This window comes from Mobula hypostoma, chromosome 21 (genome assembly GCF_963921235.1).
Source record: "Mobula hypostoma chromosome 21, sMobHyp1.1, whole genome shotgun sequence".
Taxonomy (NCBI): Eukaryota; Metazoa; Chordata; class Chondrichthyes; order Myliobatiformes; family Myliobatidae; genus Mobula; species Mobula hypostoma.
Genome location: NC_086117.1, coordinates 39,485,091 through 39,504,281, shown reverse-complemented (window position 1 = coordinate 39,504,281; position 19,191 = coordinate 39,485,091). Strand labels below are relative to the sequence as shown.

Sequence of the window (19,191 nt, the reverse complement as noted above, 5' to 3'; positions counted from 1 at the left end):
GATCCTAAATTGAACAACAAATCATGTCACAGCTCAAACCCAAACACGCTGAAAGCAGTACAGATTATTCCTATAGAACTGCTTAAGTGAAATACCAACAGCACAGCAGTAAAGATCTTACTAGGGTGTTACGTGAGAAACAGATTTCTGGTTGGGTTAAGTTGTTCTTCAGTCTTAGCAACTTGCTTGCAAACGTTTCATTACTCTGTGAGGAGACATTGTCAGTGTGCTGTTGATTGTGGCATGTCCTCCAAATGCTTGGCCTTTATAGACTTCTCAATCAGCTGATCTGACGCCATTTCAGAAACTCAGTTGTGATGTGAGGAGGAATCTCATCGCTGATTGGTTGTGTGGTAAACTTCATGCATTGTCTGGAATTTTGCCCACATTGGTTGATAGATAGGGTCAAGGTCTACATGTTTGTCTACTTCTAGGAAATCTTCTGCATGCCGGTTATTTGCTTGCACCATTATTTTCACAGGTGCCCAGTCGAGTTTGTGCCCCTCCCGATTTTCATGGGTAGAGACAAGGGAGAGTTGGTCCACAACTCCACAATTAACAGCACACTGATGGTGTCTTCTCACATTTTGATGAACATTTATAAGTAAAATTGCCAAGATCAGAGAATAACCCAACCCAACCATCAACCACCCGAGCTACACACCTTCCAAATTAATTTCAAATGCGATATCTATCTGGTTCCCTCAATAAAAACTGCTAAATTCTAGTTTCGTCCTATTTAGACATGATGTTCCATCAATCTATGTCCATTGTCTAACTTAAAATCGGCTTAGTATCCAAATATTAAATGTTGTTATATTTCTTGAATACAATTCCATATTGCTTTAATTTTTGTTTTTATCGTGAGGAACAAGACCCAGTGTCTGAGTTTGCTTTAACCTCAGGATTTATTGGTGTAGGCTTCGGTAAGGGCTCCACACCTGTACTGTACCTTTTGACTAATTTCACAGTCCATGGTTTCCAAACACATTTGTTAATCTACTTGTCAAATGTAACAGAGGAGCAGTGTACAAGTTGTCAGTGCTTGATGAAGCATTTCCTTTATACACATTAAACAATAATATTTCAGCTCCTGTAAACTGGAACCCCTGTCTTTGTGATGTGATCTTTAGCAAGTCTCTCATTGTTTACACTGTGATATCCGTGAACATTATAATGGGTCAGCAGAAACTCTCCAAAGTGAAAAAAACCATAAGTCATAGAATTAGACCATTCAGCTCACAGAGTCTGCTCTGCCATTCCATCATGGCTGATTCCTGTTCCCACTCAATCCCATACACCTACCTTCCCACCATATCCTTTGAAGCCCTGACCGGTCAGGAATATATCAACTTTCTCTTTAAATATACCCATGGACTTGGCCTCCACCACAGCAGAGCATTTCATAGACTCACTACTCTCTGGCAAAAAAAAATCCTCCTTTCCTCTGTTCTAAAGGGTTGCCCCTCATTTCTGAGGCTGTGTCCTCTCGTTCTAGATAGCCCCACCATACGAAGCACCCTCTCCATATCCACCCTATCTAGTCCTTTCAACATTCGGTAGGTTTCAAAGAGCTTGCCCCCCCCCCCCCCCACATTCTTCTAAATTCCAGTGAGTACATGGTCAAAGCTGTGAAACACTGCTCAGATGTTAGCCCATTTAATTCTGGAATCATCTCCGTGAACCTCCTCTGGACTCTTTCCAATGACAACACATGCTTTCTGAGATATGGGGCCCAAAATTGTTGACAATATTCCAAATGTGGCCTAACTAGTGTCTTATAAAGGCTCAGAATTATCTCCTTGCTTTTATATTTTATTACCCTTGACATAAGTGCCAGTGGGGCATTTAAGTTCAGTGGGGCAGGCACAAGCAGAAACAATGGGTCTACCTGGACAGGCATGTTTATGGATCTCAAATAATATATATGTAAATATGACTGAATTTCTGGTTTTCTAGAGTGGGAGAGCCTTGAACTTGAGAGATTTTGTTGTTAGATAAAGGGGTAGTTTAGCCAGCCAGTGGTACAGCAGCATCAGCACCGGACTTCAAGGCAAATAATTCCTGGTTCAAATCCGGCCAGCTCCTTGCACTCTTTTCATCTGTGCTGGGTTGAGTGTCATGTTAGTAATTTGACCTCGTAAAAAATAGACATGTGATAAGGAAACGGGAAATGCTGCCCAATACGCCACAAGGGGTGAAAAGGAAGAACAACAATAGGGGGTAGTTATCTAAAACTGAGCTGTGTAGGAATTCCTTTTCACAAAGGGTGAATATCTGGAATTTTCTACCCAGAGAGTTGTGGAAGCTCGATGGCTAGAAGAATTTGAAGACAAAGTAGATAAGTTTTTTAAAAGATCAAGGAATTGAGGGCTGAGGGAAACTGCCATAGACAAGGGGTTGAGACTATCACTATGCATGCTGGATTTCAGAGCACACTTGAAGGTTAAGTGGATTACTCCATTTACTTCTGTTTTTTGCTTCCTGTACTGCTGTTTCTTCTGATCTTGAGCATCTCCTTCATGCTTTGGGACACAGCCTGCACCACTCTTGTCTTAACGTATGTATCCAACTACCAATCTTTTTGTAGTAACAAGCAATCTGCTGAGGTGCTCAGTGGGTTGAAAAATATCTGTGGGAGGAAAAGAGCCATTGGCATTTTGGGCATTCTGATGATTTCTTTCTGATCCCCTTGGGAGCTTATCACTGGAAGTCAATTTAGTCCTTGGAGGCAGTGGAACTAGCTATCATTTATGTCAAGTCTCCCACCATCAAAGTCTTGGGAGGAGCCAATGACAGGAGCAGTGAGTGACTCACCTCTACACATCACAAAAACTTTGTAGTATCTACAAGCCACTCATGTGATATAGTTCTCTCCACTTAACCTGGGTGGTAGCTCCAACAACATGAAGGAGCTCAAGCCCATCCAGCCAAAGCAGCCTTCGTGTGCCTTCATTTTAATACTCCACAATGGTCTTCTCAAGTAATGCACACTTCAAAGAGATTTTCCTCCTCCTCATATCCCCAGACAAAGCAGCCCACTTAATTGGCATCACATCAACCAATTTAAAGCCATTCTCCTTCCACCAACACTGTGCCATGGCTGCCTCTCCAAAATGCGCTGTGTTTATTCATGCAGACTGCTCTGACACCACATCTCAAACCTGCCACCCCTACTAGGACAAAGGCAGCAAAAATGTGGGAGGAGTTCAGCATGCATATTCCTTTCAGTTTCACACCATCCTGCCATGGAAATCTGTCAATGTTTCCTTCTTTATCTCTGGGCCTAATTGTACTAACACACCACCCGCTCTGCAGCTTGGAGGGCGTACTTTCAGCAGGGCAACTGCAGTGGTTCAAGAAAGCTACTCATCACACATCTTCCTTTAGTTAGGGATGAGCAAGAAATTAAGGTTCTGCCAATAAAGATCCTGAAAAATATGGCTATTTGTTTTTAATATAAAACAGCTCTATCAATGTTCACACGGTGGCTTGGGTTTTCTCCCTTTTCTGCATGTTTTTCTCTCCAGTTGTCCTGATCTTCCATCTGATCTGACCTCCCCTTGTCTCCAGTTGTCTTCCAACATCCTCTTCCCAATGCTGTGTTTTCACCAATGCTTACCTTCCACCATCTCCCATCCACAGATGACTGCCCAGTGCTGTCTGTTAACTACACCTTTCTGTTCTACCATAGTCAATGTTTAGGACTTTGCTCTACGCCGGCACCTGCCTTTCACACAGCCTTAGATGAAGATGTGAAAACGCACCTTGTAGGGTTTCTGGCCCACGGTACCCCCGGTACCTTTGTAAACCTTGGGATGCTGAGGGAAGAAATAATGATTACCTATTGTTGGAGCTGCATTCACCCAGGCTGGAAATCTGAAGAAGAGACAGAAATTACACCAAACAGTTAGCAACTCGGGCTGCATCTGTAGAGAAGAAATGGGCAGAAGAAATGTGGTGCCTGTACAACTGGCTCAGGTACAAAGTTGGATGGCTGTGGGCGCCAAGCTCATTTGAAGAGCTCGAGAGCGGCTACAGGCAGGGCGACGAAATCTGGACCCGGAGCAAGTCGTTGAGTGGCGCAGTCTAGGCCCAGAGCTGGTTGCTCTGCAGCATGGTCTAGGCCCGGAGCCTTTCATTGCAGCCAGGTCCTAGGAACAATTCGCTGTTCAGACAACTTAAACACTGGCCCAGATCGGAGGCAAGAGCCAATTTCACTCACTCTCTGTGATCTTCACTCCTCTCTCATGGAGGCCAGAGCCTTTCGCTGTGCCATTGGTTTGTCAATTTAAATGCTGGCCCAGATAAACTGGAAAGACAGGGTGTTGGTCAGGATGAGAGTCAATTTCGCTCATTTTCTGTGATGGTCATCTCCATGGCGCTGAGGCTATGAAGACTGCCTTGGCTGTTGTACTCTGTCCCTGCTAATATGATGAACTGATAAGCGAGGCTTTGGGCCTGCTCTGAGGATCGGGTTTGAAGACTCAACTTTGGGTCGAAATGCTATTGTCCGCTTCAATTGTTTGCATGATTTTTAATTTTTTTTCTTTTTTTAATTGGGTTCTTTTGGGTTTCTTGCCTTTTGGCCACCTGTGAGCACAAGCAAATCTCAAGGTTGTATAATTTATGCATTCTTTAATAATAAATGTACTTGAATCCTGAGTTGACATTCGGCTTTATCAAACAAAACACAGACTGAATGGAAAGAGAAACTAGTTAACGTTTTCTCTTTCCACTCAGCTCGACTGGCTGAGTTCTTCCTGCATTTGTCTTTTTGTAGCAACAAGCAATCTGCTCAGGAACTTGGTAGGTTGAGCAGCGTCTGTGGGAGGAAAAGAATTGTCACGCTTCAGATATTTCAATGATTCCAGCTTCGACATTGTATTTTGTTTCCATTTGTCTCTTTGTTTCAGATTCCAACATCTGAAGTTTTACTTCTTTCTCAAAGCATTTATTTTCCTTCATTTTGCACAGATGCTCCCCGTCTTGTTGAACTTTCCAGTGCATTCTGTTTTTTTTACAGTAGAAATCTTTCTGAGTGGGACCAATTGTCTGAACTCAGCTTGTATTTCCTTGACCTTGCATGCTGTGAGCAAAGATTAGATTGACGTTAATGGTATAGAATCAGATTGCTGGAGAAAAATATAAGTAGATATACAAGAAACTCACAGCTCACCTTAGGCCATTTTGTGTTTGTATGTACGACTTATTTTATTCCTACTCCCTCTGTCAAACACTCTTTATGAAAACTGGCATTAAACCTCAGCTGGTACTTTTTGAGTGCTCTGCAGGACCGTCCTACATTTAAGATAAAAGAGTGGAAATTTATCTTTAATGTGGTTATCTTTTCCCAAAATATTTTAAGAAAATTTTAAGATTTAGTTCTTTATTTGCAAGTCATTCTGATGCTCTTCACAGTACCTCCAGTATCCACTGCCGCCTGCTGTCTCTGCATTGAACACCCTTCAAAATAAATTACCTCAAAATTAATCTGAATCTCTTACTGAGTGCCAATTTTCTAAAGCTTTATAAAAATCAGGAGGAAATATTTATCCTTCTTGGTTTGAAATAAATGTTTCTATACCAAAAAGAAAAATAATTCCTTTTCCTGAATCTCCTCCCTGACTTGAGCTGATCAAGAAAACATGAAACTGATCTATTAAAATGACTGCAGTTGACAGCATTCTGATAACGGGGAGTATGACTGGAATAACAGATGAGTTTTGATCCACAAGGTATGCTTGTAATATATCAGGACTGCACAGACCAATTGTGCAAAATAAATCTAACATATAAGCCCATCAACCATCTTTGTAGGTCAAATTTAAGGTGATTGTGTCTGTTCTGTTCATAACCACAACTGAGCTGTGCAGATTAGGACAGATATCTAAAACATTTCACTAAATACCCATAAAAGTTTAATAGAAAAGAGAGAAAGCTGGAGTAAATGAATTCCAGACAGCGCAATGCACAACATCAGTGTTTCTCCCTTTCAGCTCCAGATACCTGTGTTTGAACCTGATCTCAGGTGTGGTGTTCCTTTAGGATTTCTCACGCATCCCCTAGAGAGATGGAATTGCGTATTAGGAGCTGGTGTGGAGCCGAAAGGAAGAATGGCCCCTTTCCACGTCCCCAGTACTCTTGCCAATTTTGTCTTAATGCACCATAGGGGGGAAAAAGCATTCTATCCAGGTGCATCACAGCTTGAACACAGAATAGTACAGCACAGTACAGGCCCTTCAGCCCACAATGTTGTGCCGACCCTCAAACCCTGCCTCCCATATAAGCCCCCACCTTAAATTCCTTCATATACCTGTCTAGTTGTCTCTTAAACTTCACGAGTGTATCTGCCTCCACCACTGACTCAGGCAGTGCATTCCATGCACCAACCACTCTCTGAGTAAAAAACCTTCCTCTAATATCCCCCTTGAACTTCCCACCCCTTACCTTAAAGCCATGTCCTCTTGTATTGAGCAGTGGTGCCCTGGGGAAGAGGCGCTGGCTATCCACTCTATCTATTCCTCTTATTATCTTGTACACCTCTATCATGTCTCCTCTCATCCTCCTTCTCTCCAAAGAGTAAAGCCCTAGCTCCCTTAATCTCTGATCATAATGCATACTTTCTAAACCAGGCAGCATCCTGGTAAATCTCCTCTGTACCCTTTCCAATGCTTCCACATCCTTCCTATAGTGAGGTGACCAGAACAGGACACAGTACTCCAAGTGTGGCCTAACCAGAGTTTTATAGAACTGCATCATTACATCGCGACTCTTAAACTCTATCCTTCGACTTAGGAAAGCTAACACCCCATAAGCTTTCTTAACTACCCTATCCACCTGTGAGGCAACTTTCAGGGATCTGTGGACATGTACCCAGAGATCCCTCTGCTCCTCCACACTACCAAGTATCCTGCCATTTACTTTGTACTCTGCCTTGGAGTTTGTCCTTCCAAAGTGAACCACCTCACACTTCTCCGGGTTAACTCCATCTGCCACTTCTCAGCCCACTTCTGCATCCTATCAATGTCTCTCTGCAATCCTTGACAATCCTCTACACTATCTACAACACCACCAACCTTTGTGTCGTCTGCAAATTTGCCAACCCACCCTTCTACCCCAGCATCCAGGTCATTAATAAGAATCACAAAAAATAGAGGTCCCAGAACAGATCCTTGTGGGACACCACTAGTCACAATCCTCCAATCTGAATGTACTCCCTCCACCATGACCCTCTGCCTTCTGCAGGCAAGCCAATTCTGAATCCACCTGGCCAAACTTCCCTGGATCCCATGCCTTCTAACTTTCTGAATAAGCCTGCAGTGGCATCTATTTCTCCAAGACAGCTAGAAATTGCAGTGAGCTGTGACACAGCCCAGTCCATCATGCAAACCAGTCTCCCTTCTGTTAACTTGCTTGTCCTTTCTGGTGTCTTGGGAAGGTAGCCAACAGAATCAAAGACACTTCCAAATCATTCTCTCTTCTCCTTTCCATCAGAAAGAATATATAAGGCTTGAGAGCATGTACTTATTAGACTCAAGGAAAGTTTCTATCCTGCTGGTAATCAGACTCTTGAGTGGATCCCTCATACACTGGAAGATTAACTCTTGATCGCCCAGTATACCTCATCATGGCCCTTGCACTTTCTCTGTAACTGTGACTCTATATTCCGCATTCTGTTTTTCATTTTATTACATCAATGCACTTATGGAATGATCTGGATGGCATGCTGACAGAAGCTTTTCACCGTATCTCAGTACGTGTGACAATAATAAACCAATTCCAATAAGTAATGAAGGCCTGTGAGGCTGAGGCTGAGACAGCCAGTTTGCCTCAACGAGATTTCGCAAACAGCAACGTGCTTTTGAAGGAACCTTCAATAGTGCTTTTCGTGTGGGCACAAATTAACTTCGTCTTCAAAAGCTTAAATCATTTTCTTTATCCATGGAAGATGCTTGATCAGAATATTTCCAGTATTTCCTGTTAGATTTCAGATTTCCATAAGGCATAGGAACAGAATTAGGCCATTTGGCCCATCGGGTCTGCTCCGCCTCTTCTGCAGCATTTTCCTTTTCCATTCAGAGATTGAATGAACTACCGGTCACCTTCATCTAAATAGGATGTGTGTAGGACTCATTCCCTGTGAAGAAGGAACTAATATGGCTTTGACTCTGCTCACTCGCTTGCTGCTTCTCCTGGAGCCTACAGTTAGAAATTAAATGAGGTTTCAAACAATGTTAATTCTAAATGGGAAGCTTAGAATTTCAATGGATCTATTAAAAAGCAAACTGCCATGTAAATGGATAGATCTAATTTATTATTTAAGAGTATTCTCATTAATGCTGTGTCAAATTTAACATCCTGTGGAAAAAATTATGTACATTTTAATTGTAAGGTAATTAGGCTGAATGACCACGGAGAAGCAATCTCAGTGTATGGTACTCAAATACATTTAAAATTTAATGTGTATTGAATGACAAAAAGTCTCTGTTTTCTCAGACATTCATCACTATTTTAAATTCAAGTCAGTTTTAGACTCGTTTTAAAAGCATCATCTCTGCACCTCTGCATTCCCCCGTCAGGGTATGGTTACATTTGACCCATCCTGTCCATATGTACAAGCTCACCTTGTCTGTTCTCGGATTGTTTTTTTCTGTAGCCTTGCAATCTTTTTCTTATCTTGTATTTATCCTTCAATGGCACAATGAAACCTGCCATTAATAGCCGCAGGGAGTGCATTTCAGATTCCAAACACACACTGCGTTAAAATGCTTTCCTATGTGTCACTCTTTTGTCTCTTCCCTGACAACTGTATCCTCAAATTCAACTCTACGTTCCATCACTCAACAATGCAGAATTCTGTCTTTCTGCCTCTCTCTATGTCTTTCCTTGTCTCTCCCTCTGCCTCTCCCTCTCTTGCTTTCAGTTGCTCACCCTCTCTTATGCTCACCTGCTCTCTCTCACTGTTGCCCTTACTCTCATTCACTCTTTCACTCACATGTGCTCTCTCTCTCTCTCACTCTCCCTCTCTCTATCTCCCTTGCCTTTTTGCTCTAGTGCACCCCCTCCCACATTCTCTTCTTTCCATGGTTGTTTGACTCCTTGACCCAACATCCGTTCACCAGTCCTGAGAAATCTTCTGAAAGTAGCTCAGTCCCCAATTTTGCCTGGTGACAAGGGCTTGCAACATTATGCTGCAAGAAAGAAATTAAATGAGTGAATGTTGTTGTTATTGCATTCAGGTACTTAAAGTGACCTAGCTTTGAGCCGGACTATTTATTTGAAAAACTTTACTGTCTGAAATCTGAAGCTTAGATGCTCAGAGCTCTATCATACGATAACCTTATTCAATGATTTTTTTTCCAGAAACATTCACGTCATCGCCTTCCATTCCACACCCTATCCATGAGCCAGTGAGATGCAGCTGCTCGATGCAAGGGACGGGTTTCTCCTGCCCGAGTGGAGTTGGAGGTCACCCACCACAGAAGAAAGTGGTGACGGGCGATATTCTGGTGGATATTACAGGCCGCAATGTTTCAGAGTATATTCTGCATACTTCAGATCGCTTCAGACTTCACAGGTTTGTGGAGTTACTGTTGTGCATGCTGATTCTTCTTCTGTAACACTGGGCTGTTGATCTACATGCCGAAGTCAGAAACTGTAAACTAGACAGCTTGCATCCTATAGAAACTGGTCTGATAACAAAGGAAACATGATCCTTTCCTTTGTTTGGTTCAGAACTATTCAAATGAGATGAATAATTATCCTTGGTACCAAATGGTTCCATTTAATACCAGAGAATGTGTACAGTATGCAACCTGAAATTCTTACTCTTCACAGACATCCATGAAATAGAAGAAAAACCCAAAGAACGAATTATAGAAAAACATTAGAACCCCAGAGTCCATCCTCCCCCTCCCACGCACAAGCAGTAGCAAAGCATCAACCCTCCCCTCTCCCCACTTGATCCAGCAGAAAGCATCGGCCCCCCCCCAACCACCCACCATGCAAGCAATAGCAAAACCCCCAAAGAGACCATGATCTAGAGTCCACCATCTCATGGCAGATGCAATTTAATGTGGATAAATGTGAAGTTATCCACTTTGGTGGCAAAAATAGGAAAACAGATTATTATCTGAATGGTGGCCGATTAGGAAAAGGGGAGGTGCAACGAGACCTGGGTGTCATTATACACCAGTCATTGAAAGTGGGCATGCAGGTACAGCAGGCGGTGAAAAAGGCGAACGGTATGCTGGCATTTATAGCGAGAGGATTCGAGTACAGGAGCAGGGAGGTACTACTGCAGTTGTACAAGGCCTTGGTGAGACCACACCTGGAGTATTGTGTGCAGTTTTGGTCTCCTAATCTGAGGAAAGACATCTTTGCCATAGAGGGAGTACAAAGAAGGTTCACCAGATTGATTCCTGGGATGGCAGGTCTTTCATATGAAGAAAGACTGGATGAACTGGGCTTGTACTCGTTGGAATTTAGAAGATTGAGGGGGGATCTGATTGAAACGTATAAGATCCTAAAGGGATTGGACAGGCTAGATGCGGAAAGATTGTTCCCGATGTTGGGGAGGTCCAGAACGAGGGGTCACAGTTTGAGGATAGAGGGGAAGCCTTTTAGGACCGAGATTAGGAAAAACTTCTTCACACAGAGAGTGGTGAATCTGTGGAATTCTCTGCCACAGCAAACTGTTGAGGCCAGTTCATTGGCTATGTTTAAGAAGGAGTTAGATATGGCCCTTGTGGCTACAGGGGTCAGGGGGTATGGAGGGAAGGCTGGGTTCTGAGTTGGATGATCAGCCATGATCATAATAAATGGCGGTGCAGGCTCGAAGGGCCGAATGGCCTACTCCTGCACCTATTTTCTATGTTTCTACGTTTCTAAAACCCACTGTTCATCCTGGCATTTCGACACCCCATGGGCTCTCTCTCTCACTAACAAGGATTAGAGGGATCACTCCTTTCACAGCGAGAGGGAAGGCCAACAGCTCGCTGTTTCAATGTTACAGCCAGCAGCATCTATTTATTTTGAATTCCCTCGACTTGAGAATTGGCATCAAACTCTCTCTCACTGTCAAGAGGAAGAGCGATTGCTGGTGTGCAGGGCCCTTCGACACTCTTCTGCAGTTCTCCAGTCGGCGAAGCTAACAAGCCGTTGGGTCGTCCACAAGGCCACGCCCCAAAGGTGCAAGTATTCCAGGCCGCACGTGGAGGTATTGAAAATGCTAGGCCACTCAGTGAGCCCCGAGTGCGGGACCCTACTGCCATGAAGAACATCAGTTTGAGTGCAGCTGTAGATCATGGACTCTGACAGGACCCCAGCCACCTTGAAAAGGAAAGAAGAGACATTAGAGAAAAGAACTTAAACTGCTTCGCTGGTGAAATTGAAGAAGTCACCCTCTGGCGACATCTTTAGCTCCTCATTTTGACCATTCCTTTGACTCATTTGTGTTATGAGGAGATATCTCAGTTCAGATAAATTCTGCATCTGAATAAGTTGGACACACACCAGTTTGGAGGATAGGCTGCTGGGTCACTGCTTCATCATGGAAACTTCAGCTGCTGAAATGGTTTCCCAGTACCCACTACAGCCCTGGAGTGAAGTTTTGGATTTCCACAACCAAGTCTTCCTCTTGAATACCTGATCCTAATGTTGATCCATTTGTCCATGATTCACCTGTCGACTTACATAGTTTTATAACAGCCAGTTCTTTCAAACACTTTTACTAATTCAAGCACAATGATCAGAATCTCCTTGGTTTCCCACATCAATGGGGATACAATCCAGGTTTGTGGAATGAATATCAACCTTGCAGTTCATCCACAAATGTTTGCCTTAATGATCTAAAATGGAAAATATATCTCCACTCCCTGGTAAAATTGTTTTCCCAAACATTTGATGGTTTGATTTGAAACCATAGCAAAGAAAATTCAGTGTTTGTTGTACACTGAAGACACAAGACACTACAGATTCTGGAACCCAAAGCAAAAGAAAAGTTGCTGGAGGAAATCATTGAGTCAGGGAGCATCTGTGGCAGAAATGAGCAATTGATGTTTTGGGTCAAGACCCATCATCTGGACTGAAAGAGTTGAGGGGAAATAGCCCTTTCACATTGTGCCCTGTCTGAAGGAATGTATGAGTTTGTTGAAGGGTTTTTAAAAAATTAAATCTCAGTCTGTGAATACCGAAGCAGACTTTTACCAGGACCAAGATACTCATGTTTATGATTAATGCATAACAATTAATAAGGATTGTTGTACTTCCTGCTTTTCTAAATTCAGGTGACATTCATTCTTCCTCCTACTTTAATATTTGAAGCACAATGATCAGTATCTCTTCAGTTTTCCACATCATCACACCACATATTGCTTTCTTTCTGAGTGAAAATCTTTCTTAATAAACTGTCTTCATTCAATTCAAAGGATCCCCCTTTTTTCCTTAACGAGACACTTATATGTTGGTATGCCTCGGTTTGTCGTTTTTGTTACTCTTTGTGAAGTTTTGGAATGAAAACAGCAGATGCATCTCTTGGAACATTGACTTTTGAAGTGTGTAGACATTTAGTTTCAGTCCATTTACAGTGATGTTCTGGATTAGAAGATAAAATAAAATTCAGGACATAATTATCTGCTGCAAAGTGGTCTGATTCTGTGTTCCTCATGCACAGGAATGGATGGTACCTTTTAGACCTGGATATTTATGGCAAGCTTTTGGTTTTAGCTTGGTAGTGCGGTAATGCTTCAGTTGTTGTAAGCTTACATTGGGTATTATGCTACAAGAGGACAATAGTACTGCTGAAGTTGCTATATTTTGAGACATTATTATACTCTGGCCATTCAGGTCCTTATTACAGTCCTAAGGCAGTGCTCCGAAATGTGCAGGGCATCCCCATGATGTTCAGACCAATAATTCTCTCTTCATAAACTGTATCAATCTCTGTTTATAAGCTCTTGCTTAAGCACCGTGGCATCTGCATTAGTTTTCACATGATTAGTTGTTTTATTTTTTAGAATACTTGCTCGATCTTAACAAATTTCTATTCTGCGAACAGCAAATCCTCTTGATGATCTGATTTTGTCCTGTATGCCAAAGTTTGTAGCTTAATAGGTTGTTATGCTGCACCTCTCTATGACTTGCATGCAGCTATAGTGAAGAGATGGTAATGTATTTCCTGGGCAAGGTAATACTTGATTGGAGGGAAACCTATGGTTGTGGTATTCCCATGCACTTACTGTCCTTGTTTTACATAGTGGTTGAGGCTGAGGGAGATGTCCAAAACAAGCAGCAACAATATATATTGTAGTTGGTACATCCTGTGACAAGCAGCATTGGAGAGAATGCATGTTTAGCGTGGTGGATGAGGTGCTAATTTTCCCTTTCTCGTCATGCAGTAGAAGCAAAAGCTTGAAAGCATGTGCCACCAGACTCAAGGACAACTACTGTCCCACTGTTATCAGACTCTTGAATTGACCTCAAACTATCTCATTACGATCATGCACTTCATCATTTACCTGCACTGCACTTTCTCTGTAGCTTGTACACTTTATTCTGCATTTTTATTGTTTCACCTTGTTCTACCTCAATACACTGTGTAATGATCTGATCTGTATGCACATTATGCTGGACAAGTTTTTTCCACCTCACCTTGGTACGTGGCAATAATAAACCAATATCAATACTAGTTGTAGCAACAATAATGTACACTGTAAATTCTGTCTTGGAATGTTCTTCTTTTGCTTGAATGACTGTTGATGAATGTTGTAATAGCAACACTCATCCAGGCAAGTGGAGAAAAGTCCAGGACATTCCCGACTCATGCCTTGTTAATGATGAGAAGGCTTGGGTGACTCACTCGCTGCAGCATACCGAGTCTCTGACCTGCATTGATAATCAAAGTGTTTATATAGCTGGTGCAGTTAAGTTTCTAGTCAGTGGTTATTCCCGTGCTTCTGATGGTGGGCAAATCAGCGACATTGAAAATCTAGAGGAAGGGATTAAGCTGTCTTGTTTCTAGCCCATGAATGATTGTTGTCTACACCTTACTGGATACACGCACAGAGTGTATTGTTGGAGTAGTGGATGGAATTGATCACTGCAATCACCAGAAAATGTCTTCACTTCAGTCCTGTAATGCACGGACAATCATTGACAAGCAAATGGGCCTCAATCTGAGAAACTCCTACAGTGATGTCCTGGGGCTGGGATGATTGCCATCCAACATGTGGTCTGACTCCAGCCAAACGAATCCTTTCTTCCTGTTGCCTATTGATTTCAGTGTTACCAGGGCTTTTTGATTCCATTGCCAGGTGAGGCAGCCTCAGTTAAAGTATTCAACATTTTGGTCCACCGTTGGATGAAGGCTGTGTGAAGGTTGAGGCAAAATGGTCCCAGTGAAACACAAACTGGGCGTGTTTGAGCAGGTTATTAGTGAGTAACTGTCACTTGATAGCCCTCAGTAGGTGGCTTGATAGCGATACCTTCTGTCCCTTTGCTCATGATTGAGAGTACACTGATTCATCAGTAACTCAATAGTGACATAGTGATGCAGCGGTTAGCACAGCTGCCTCACATGTTGAACAAGCCAGGTTCGATCCTTGCCTCTGGTGCTGCCTTTAAAGAGTTTGCATACTCTCCTCATGAGTTAATGGGGTTTCTCTGGGCTTCTTGTTTGTTTATTTATTCATGTTTTTAAAAAAATATTTATTTATTAATTGATTTATTGATATAGAGTGTGGAATGGGCCCTCCCAGCCCTTGGAGTTGTGTTGCCCTGCAACATTTCCCCCACCCCTACCCGATTTAACCTTAGCCTAATCACAGAACAATTATCAATGACCAATTAAACCACCAACCAGTACATCTTTGAACTGTGGGAGGAAACTAGAGCACCCGGAGAAAATCCACAGAGTCATGGGGACAACATACAAACTCCTTAAAGAGAGCAGCTGGAATTGAACCTCAGTTTGTTGGCACTGTAAAGCGTTGTGCTACCATGCCACCTCAAAGATGTGTTGGGTTAGTTGACCACTGTAAATTGCTTCGTAGTATAGATGAGTGGAGAAAGAACCAAATCGATACAGAGGCCACCAAGGATTCATTGCTTTTTTTTGTGCTGGGAACCAGAATGACCTCCTATGTCTTATTAAGATGGAACTTCAGTTAAATTTCCTGCAACTTATGTGACCAGGACATACCTCGACAATTTTCCAAAGTGATGGTTAGGTGCCTGTGTTTGAACTGCATTGGAAGAGCTTGGCTGGAGATGCAGCTAACTCTGTAGTGCGAGTGATGGTATGATTTAATGATAGAGGAATGAGACTGAGGTTTGAAACACTCCACCAATGAACTGGGATGTGTTGTAAATAAATCAATATTTTTACTACCGAATTTTCACTTACAATGAAAACTGAGACTGGTTAACTCCTGTAGATCAATAATGTGCCCTGGCAGTTTTTACGTGTACAAGCCAGATATAACCTCTTGCACATTTAGAGAATGACAAATTGTTTTTACTTAATTTGAATGTTTTTATTTCCAGATATGGAGCATTGACCTTTGGGAATGTTCTTAAATCTATCCCAGCGTCATTCAGTACAAAGGCAGCTCCAATGGTGCGGAAAATCGCAGTGAGAAGAACTGCACAGGTAAGGAAAAATATGTTTTTCTCTGGTTATTAACAGATGTTAAAATGGTGCTTTCAGTCATACACTCTTTGGCTCATTGCATCCATGCTGACTATCATGCATTCATTGGCAGTAATCCTGTTGTAATCCTATTTTATTTCCATCACGTTACCATAAACTCCCCCCACCCCCAGATTCTCCCACTCGTCTACTAATTAGGGACAATTTATACTGATGTGTATCTCAGCGATGTAATAAGGAAAATGGAACAGTCAGAGGAAATCCATATAGTCACAAGGATAGCATGCAAGCTCCACAGGATACCAGAGGTCAGGATTGAACCTGAGTCACTGGAGATGTAAGGCAGCTGCTCCTATGGTTGTGCCACTTGCCACCTAATCTGTGCTATACCTGATGTGCTTCAAATGCAGTGGAAAAGTTCTCAATTGAAATACATTTTTTCGGCTGTGTGAAAGATGGTATCAGAGTGGCAACATTAGGTCTTGCTGTTATCCTTGTATATTCTGATCTTAATTTTAAAAGGGAATGTGAAGTTGAGATCTTGCATTCAGTTTCCTTACAACTTTAGTGATGTGAGGTCTGTGCTGATGCTAACCTGAGGAACTCTTTCAAATATGATTTCATGTCCAACCCCTGGCCACATTCGTCGCTGGATGTGGACAAGGATTTAGTAGGAGAAGGCAGAAGGAACTGTTCGGAGAATGAGGGGCCGATGTTATAGAAATGTTTAAAATTATGAAAAGCATAGATAAGATAGATGGTTACAGTCTCTTCCCTGGGATGGGGGAGTCCAAAGTTAGCCGACATAGGTGAGAGGGGAAATATTTAAAAGAGGCAATTTTTTTTCCCACAAAGATGGGGTGGTGGGTATATGGAACGAGCTGTCAGAGGAAGTGGTGGAGGTAGGTACAGTAACATCATTTAAGAAGTACTTGGATAGGTTCTTGGAGTTGTGATGTTTAGAGGGACATGAGCTGAGTGCAGGAAATAGAGCCTGGCTGGACACTGTGTTGAGATGGACTGGTTGGAGCAAATTGCCTGTATCCAAGCTGCTTTTTTGCTAAACGATACTATGACAAAGGAGTGCAAAGACAGTTGATGATTGAAGGGAGAAGTTTGAAGTTCCAGTGAGGTATTGAGAATTCAGTGGTTGGGAGGCCCAGAAGAAGGGGCTTGATTCCCTTCTCCTAAAGCCATGACAGATTTTGAAGCGTTAACTTGCCCCCTTTAGGGTTGCTAACTCCTGTTGCCTCTGTTCTGTTGGAAGATACCAGGAAGCATATTGTCTTGCAATGTAAGTACCAGGTAGTGGTGACAATGATATCATTGGAAATATTTAGATGAAGGAAGTAGTAGGAACATGCAGAAATCAAGCAATGATGAAGATACTCAATAATGCGTGTCAAGTCTTAAAGCCAGAAGAAGTTCAGGCAAAAGGAAGGAAGGTGTTTTAGAGCGCTAATGCTTTTCATGATAAAATAACGTATTCACCCTTTCCTTTGAGACAAGGCCCGGAGTTATATTGCATAGATACAGGCCTTGCAGCCTAAATAGTCCATCCAATCTAGATGCCAATCTAAGCTAGTCCCTCTTCCCTGCATTTGACCTTTCCTATCAATGTACCTGTCCAAGTGCCTTTTAAATGTTAATGCTCCCACCTCAACCACTTTCTCTGGCTGCCCTTTCCATATACGCACCATTTTCTGGGTGAAATGTTTGTCCTTCAGATTCCTATTAGATCTCTCCCCCCTTTTACCTTCAACCTATTCAAGTTCAAGTTTAATTAACACTCACCATTCACTAATGGGATAGATCTACAATATTTGATGTTCATAATAACTAGCTGTGTCTTGTGATCGTAAAGAATGCAGAAAGGACATAAAGACATAAACCTATACCCTCTAATTGTTGATTCCCCAATCCTGGGAAAAAGACTGAGTGCATGTACCCTATGATGCACCCACTGTTGCACTCTAAGTGTAGATCCAGTTAAACCAGATCAGAATATGAAGTAAATCAGTTTTTAACAAAAAGTATTAATAAATCATGCTATAAACTCCATGCCCATATCTCCATTAGAAAATGGCTGACTTTCACTAGCAGTAGATTTTTATTAATATAAACACTCAGAATGCTGGAGGAACTCCACAAGTCGGGCAGCATCTATGGATATGAATAAACAGTCAACATTTTGGGCTGAGACCCTTTTTCTTGTTTATACATTAGTCATGGAACTTGATGTTTTCCAGTATTGTGTTTTGAGGCTGCAGCTCCCCAACTTAGCACATTAAAATTTATTTGCACCAAATTGTAAGACAGTTTTAAATACGACACACAACTTCCCATGAAAATGGCTTTGTTGTATTGCTGTTAATGTGATTGAATCAAGTTAGAAATATCACAACGTTGCTAAATGATCAAGTGAAATGTAAACAAACCAGATGTTCCCTTTCATTGGAATAAATAAACAGAGCTCTTTAAACCACCAGCATTATGCATTTAAAGCCTAGCAAATGAACAGGATGGGAATAATCTATTGGATAACGGAACAAGTTGTACCATGGATGAAAATTCATCATTCAAATCTCATTTATGTTCAGGAGTTAATGGGAACTACTCCATCACAAATATCAGAAAAACTTTTATAAGAAGTTAAATGGGCACAGAATCTGTATGATCATTTTGTAGCCCAACTTCTGGTTGGTTTTGCATCATTTTAACAAGGGAAGCTTTCATTTATCACCTGTGTTATGTTGTCATTTATGCCCTTGGATGCAAATGATAGCAAAATCCTGTCTGAATATTTATTAGATCTAATTTTAACTAAAACTAATGGGCGTGAAGGTGTCAGAAACAGCTGATCTGTACAAAGTGACTCCGGAGATTTTAAATGGTGGGAGACAAACACCTTTTTTATTGAAAGATTAAATGTTTGATGCCCTGCAAAGAAAGGTAACCAATTCCAACTACTGCCAGCTCTTTGCTCAGTCAGTGTGGAAACAGCTCATAAAATAAAAAAGTTTATCTGACATGTGCAGGTTGAGGGGCAATTGGTGACACTTTAAGATTCAAGATTGTTTATATTTATTTAAATATAAAGGAGGATAAAACGACTGTTACTCTAGATCTGATACAATATAAAAAAAATAAAAAGCATAAAGAATACAATAAAAATAATATATAAATGTAAAAGCAATCTTATAAAACACTAATGTACAAGTAATGATTTGAGTGTGGCCATATATATATAAAATTAGTTTATATGCATAGACTGTATGTGCTGTATACAAAGTAACACTATGTGCAGAGGTATCTGTATAAGGTGACTGAAGGGAAATGATGAAGTGGCAAGAGAAAGTCTGCGGGGAAGCAGCGGGGCATGTGAAAACGCAGTAGGACAGTGAACATGTCCGTGCAGGTATGTGTTTTAGAGTGTCAGCATCAAGTGGCAGTGCATAGGGGTAGGTAGGAGAGGGTGCTGAGGGATTGTGGAGAGGAGTGGCTAATGTGAATGTAGTGGTGGTGGGGGTGGGTTAATA

At 41.8% G+C, this 19,191-nt stretch overlaps 1 protein-coding gene across 2 annotated transcripts in view; it reads left to right on the top strand.

The window, feature by feature from the left end:
• The window catches only part of abca2 (ATP-binding cassette, sub-family A (ABC1), member 2), a 583,930-nt gene that overhangs the window by 449,538 nt on the left and 115,201 nt on the right, over positions 1-19,191 (top strand). For both annotated transcript variants that reach the window (XM_063073801.1, XM_063073800.1), the window contains exons 31-32: positions 9,367-9,580; positions 15,547-15,652. In XM_063073801.1, coding sequence (XP_062929871.1) covers positions 9,367-9,580; positions 15,547-15,652 — 320 coding nt within the window. The remainder of the gene's footprint in view (positions 1-9,366; positions 9,581-15,546; positions 15,653-19,191) is intronic.